At 35.9% G+C, this 5,343-nt stretch overlaps 1 protein-coding gene across 1 annotated transcript in view; it reads left to right on the top strand.

The window, feature by feature from the left end:
* The window catches only part of usp8 (ubiquitin specific peptidase 8), a 23,096-nt gene that overhangs the window by 2,341 nt on the left and 15,412 nt on the right, over positions 1-5,343 (top strand). Inside the window, exons 2-8 of the mRNA XM_015375600.1 lie at positions 1,094-1,238; positions 1,336-1,421; positions 1,545-1,683; positions 1,793-1,835; positions 1,946-2,117; positions 3,912-4,074; positions 4,170-4,311. Of these exons, the coding sequence (XP_015231086.1) occupies positions 1,094-1,238; positions 1,336-1,421; positions 1,545-1,683; positions 1,793-1,835; positions 1,946-2,117; positions 3,912-4,074; positions 4,170-4,311 (890 nt within the window). The remainder of the gene's footprint in view (positions 1-1,093; positions 1,239-1,335; positions 1,422-1,544; positions 1,684-1,792; positions 1,836-1,945; positions 2,118-3,911; positions 4,075-4,169; positions 4,312-5,343) is intronic.

Here is a 5,343-nt window from a genome sequence, read left to right on the forward strand (position 1 = left end):
TTCTTAAAGAATATTATGGTCAACTGTATCAAATGCAGCACTAAGATCCAACAGGACGAGCACAGATACATGTCCATTATCTGAGGCCATGAGAATATCATTAGTGACTTTCACCAGAGCTGTTTCAGTGCTATGAGGAGCTCTAAAGCTAGACTGAAAAGCTCATTATTGTGTCAGTGGTTGCACACTTGTTTGGCAACTACTTTCTCAAGAATTTCAGTTAAGAAAGGAAGGTTGGATATAGGTCAATAATTGACCAAGTCATCTGGGTCAAGAGACGGTTTCTTAGTAAAAGTTTATTTACAGCAACCTTAAAAGCCTTTGGTACATATCCCTGTAACAGAGATAGATTAATCACATCTAAAATGGAGGAGAAGATCAAAGGAAATACCTCCTTAAGTAACCTGGTTGGAACTGGATCTAACATACAAGCTGAAGGCTTAGATGGAGACAATAGTAAAACATAGTGGACAAACACAAGCTGATTATATTTCTCCAAGCTCATCACTGGTTATAAACACTTTATTCCGGGTGAAATTAGTTTCTATTTCTCTTCACTCTTCTTTACACTTGGACCTTAAATTGCAAATGAAAAGGAGCTCTCCCTCTACACATTTTCATTCCATTCACCTTTTCATTTAAATGCTCTCGTACGTAATTTTATGAGCATCCAGCTTCTTTGACAAGAGCCTTTTGTGGCTACTCCTCTTTTGGACGGTGTTTGTGATCGTTTCCTGGGCATCTATCCAGTCAAAAGGGTTCCCATAATGATTTTCAGCCACAGCAGAACATTTCTGTAAATATACATTTTTTTTCTGTATTGAAAAACCAAAAGATTTCATTTTGTAGATAAGAAATGTGTCATATCTGTTATTATTTTATATATTACACACATTTCCTTGGGGTTTAGTATTGTACTTTTGAATTTGACTTGAACTATTATTACTTTTAAAAATAAAATATTTAGCGGTTGATCTGTTAAACCCAATAAACCATTACTAGCCTAATTTCATGTTTACCTCGCAAGAGAGGGCTAAAAAAAGGAGGAGTGCGGACATCAGTCAACTGGTTTTCTTCCTTTCTTGTGCTGCAGCTATGTACAGAGTGCCTGCAAACTCTTTAAGGCGGCAGAGGAATGTCGTCTTGACAGGGATGAGGAGAAGGCTTATGTGCTCTACATGAAGTATTTAACGGTTTATGACATCATAAAGAAAAGGCCAGACTTCAGGCAGCAGTCGGTATGATGATACCATTTATGTAAAGTGAGTCATTTCATAAAAGTGATGTTTTGTAAAGTGATGTTTTGTTTTTATTTTTCAAATCTGAATTGTTTAGGATTATTTCATGACGATGCTCGGAGCAAATAGCTTTAAGAAAGCCATTGAAGAAGCTGAGAAGCTGTCTGAAAGCCTTAAACTCAGGTTAGATGCTTTACTCTTCTTGGTTGATGTGTAATAAAGTCATAAATATAATTTAAAATGGATATTTATGAATTTTAATGTTTTATTTTTGATCAAGTCTCCTGACTTTAATATTTTAAATAGGTACGAGGAAGTTGAGGTGCGGAAGAGACTTGAGGAAAAGGAGAGGTTAGAGGAGAAGAAGAAAAAGGAGGAAGTGAAAGAGAAAGACAGTCGAAACTCTCCAAAGGCCTCAACAATTAGCAAAAAGGACAGCAAAAAGGTAGACTTATCATTTAAACAACATTTTACACATTTTAAAAAATCACACATCTGAAATGAAATGTGTTTTTAAAACCTTCTAATTTGTTTGGGATGACTTCATTTGTCAGGTGAAAGGAGAGCAGAATGAACTAAAGAGTGTCATCTCTAAAGGTAAATAGTTCAGAGCAGAAACATGACCAATGCTGCAGATGGTTCTCTAATGGAAGCTTTCCTTTTATAAAGTTTTTTACACCTAAAGAGTTTGTTTTTCTCCTTCTCAGCTGCCCAACCAACAGGTGGCATCACAGCTGAGAAACTTTTTAGCATGATGAAGGACCAGACCATCTCACTTATTGTGATGGATGCACGCAGCCATAGAGACTACGAGGAGTCTCATATTCAGGTCCCAGCTGTAACCTGTATCAGTGTGCCAGAGGAGGCCATCAGCCCGGGGTGAGACACTCAACTGTTTACTTTATTTATAAAGCTACAAAAAAGTTATTTATTTGGGAACCGATAACGAATTTATTAAAAAATATTAAACTAAATCTAATTATACAAATTAAAAACTCCAACTTGATCCTGTTATAACTCACAGCTGTCAAATTCAGATTATAATACCAACTAGTTGAATAACTAACTGTAAAGATGTTTTTTTCTATCGAGATTAGCATTTGTTATATTGGTTTAACCTTTTGAATATTGAATATGTAGATTTTGTAATGATGAGATATACATTTATTTATGGGTTTTTTTCTTCAGAGAACCTGTTTATATATTTTAGATATTTATTAATTTTCTTTTCGGTATTAAAAGTAATCTATAAATATATTAATATTTTTTTATAATTAGATATCATTATGGAGGACTAAAGCAAAAACATGAAATTACTCAAATAATATTTAAGTATGGTGTTCATAAATGAAAATGTTAAACAAACAGTGTGATTACTGTGGTGACAGAACCACCATGGTCTAAGCCAGGGGTACACCAACTGGCAGACTCCGGTCCAGACCCCGTGAAGCCTTTATCTAAACTGCTGCATGTTTTAATGCGGTAAAACGAATCTATCATTGTTCCGCTCAAACAACACTTTTAATCAGGCACAGCTTTGACAGCCCAGCTGTGGCTCTTCAGGCGCTCTCCACAACCTATTCCAATCATGTTAGACCCGTGATTTGTTCGCACTCTAAGAGAAGACAGAAGCTAGCCGTTAAATCTCAAAACATTTTGAGGTTGCTTGTTTAAAAATTCATGGAGGTGGAACATAAGAACGGGGTGTTTGAAGACGAGTGGGCGGACAAATGTGCATTTGTTCCCCCTAGAAAAAGCTACAGGACCGATCTGTTTAACCTGCTGTGAGTCCGTGGCAATTGTCAAAAAATTATAACATTAAACACCACCATGTTTCCAAGCAGAAAAAGTTTGAGTAAACATTTACACTGAAGGATTTGAGGTAAAAACCATGAAAATAAGCAAACTCAGACTTCTGTTAAATGAATCCTGTTTTCTGAGCCGTAAACTTGTACATTTTTTCTACTACTTTGTGCTGCAACTGGATTCAGTTAAAGTAAAAGAAAAATCTAACGAACCAAGGTTGTATTTTATAAGTTGCTTTCAAAGAGGACTTTCAGTATTTATGTCTTTACTGTTCTATTTTGCAAATGATACAATTTTTTTTCTTAATAAGAATGCTCAATATTTAAGAAAATTGTTCTTTAAATATCAGGAAGTGAAGTATTTTTTATTTTTTTAGATATATGTAAAACATTATTTAGAAATATTGTGTAACTAAGAAAAGCACCAAAAATCGTAATAAAATGTTGAAGTTGCCTCAGTAGTTTTACATATATTCCAATACATCCATTGCTTAAGGACCCTATAGAGGGAGGAGGTTGAGGTATCGGACCCTCCTGAAATCTAGTTGAATACCCCTGGTCTAAACCATCGGCCCACCATGGAAATCCCTGTAATGCCCATCTGCCATTGATTCAACAGTCATAAACTTTAACATTTGCATTGTCTGCCTCTCTTGAGTATTTGACACAAATCACTCAAAACTGTTGATCTCCAGCCGCTGTCCAGAGGGAACCAATCCATTCCAAAGGTTTTGCGAACTGATATAATAGGACCATGTATAGTTTGATTTCTGTTCTATCTTTCTTTTCTTTTTTGTATTTAACTTTTTTTTTTCTTTCGGTCTGACGTCTTAACCTGTTTTTTTTTTTCCCCAAAAAAACTTTTCAGAATCACTGTGAATCAGATTGAGGCAAAGTTGCCCGACGGATCCAAAGATCACTGGAAGAGGCGAGGTTTGGTGGATTATGTGGTCCTGCTGGACTGGTTTAATTCTGCCTCTGACCTTAAGTTAGGCACCACCTTGCAAAGTCTAAAAGATGCCATTTATAAGGTAAGTATGTCTTTGCTGCATTGTGTGTCTGTCATTTATGCATGAAACAGAAAAAGTTTCAGATTAATACCAGTGTTTTTATAAACACTTTACAGTGGGACAGCCTAACCATTATGCGTAGTGAGCCACTGATACTGGAGGGGGGCTATGAGAACTGGCTGCTGTTTTACCCAATGTACACGACCAACGCTAAAGTCCGACCCCCGAGGCAAACTATTACCAACAGCCTTCCTCAGTGTGAGTATAACCCGCCCATGTGTGAATCTGCTTTTACAAATAATAAGTTAAATAAGCTTTACTCTAACATTTCCACCTGTTGGTTTAGTGTATTGTCCATAACTTACTGTTTTGAAAACAGGCATTTAAAGAAATTAGCAGAATTGAGTGTTAATTCTAAAGAATCTTTAAATATTAAATCTATATATGAGAGGCTTGTGTATGTGTGTTTTTTAATTGGTTTAACTGCTTCTTCTGATGTCTCTAGCATTTTGTAAAATCTCACATGAAAAATCTTGTAGTAATTCTTGATTCTGGCCTTTAGAAACAGATTAGTTTTGTCATAAAAAGATTTTTTAAATTGAGAATTTTGCCCAAAGTGAATAAATTTTAATGTGGGATTCATGCTTTCATTACTTCTCAACTTGATAACTGCTGTTTTTTGTATGTTGGTGTTGGCCAGGCCAGCCTGTCATGGCTGCAGCTGGTTCAGATCACAGCAGCTTGTCTTTTATCACAAACAAAAAAGCCTGGACATATCTCACCAGTGCTTGTTTGTCTTTGTTGGTTCCTTGTATTCTTTAATTTGATTTGAAGGTTTTATTGTTGACCTATAAGGCTCTAAATGGGAAGGCAACAGCATATTTGTCTGGTCTCTTGCAGTCTTATTTGCCCCCTCGTGGCTCTAATGTCCAGTTGTGTGTAGACAGGCTTCAACTTTGAGTTATGGATTATGTTTTAAGAGCCAACATAAAAAACACAATCTCTGGGATTTCTTACAGCATGAAATTCTTTTCCTCCCATTATGTATAGTATTTGTGTTTGTTGAATTAGCAATATTGTTTTCATGTGTGTGCAGCACTTTGGCTGATGCCAGTTGTTATTAAATGTACTGTGTTAGTAATCTTGAATTGCTACTGATCAGAGATCAGATCAATAGGATTATGAAGCAAAGAAAACACCGGAACTTCTTTGGACCACCAGTAATAAATAAAGGTGGTGATATTCAGGCATCACTTTGTAGAGATCATGACTCAAGACCATGGTCTTGAG

The sequence above is a fragment of the Cyprinodon variegatus genome, unplaced genomic scaffold, assembly GCF_000732505.1.
Source record: "Cyprinodon variegatus isolate N-32 unplaced genomic scaffold, C_variegatus-1.0 Scaffold122, whole genome shotgun sequence".
Lineage (NCBI taxonomy): Eukaryota > Metazoa > Chordata > Actinopteri > Cyprinodontiformes > Cyprinodontidae > Cyprinodon > Cyprinodon variegatus.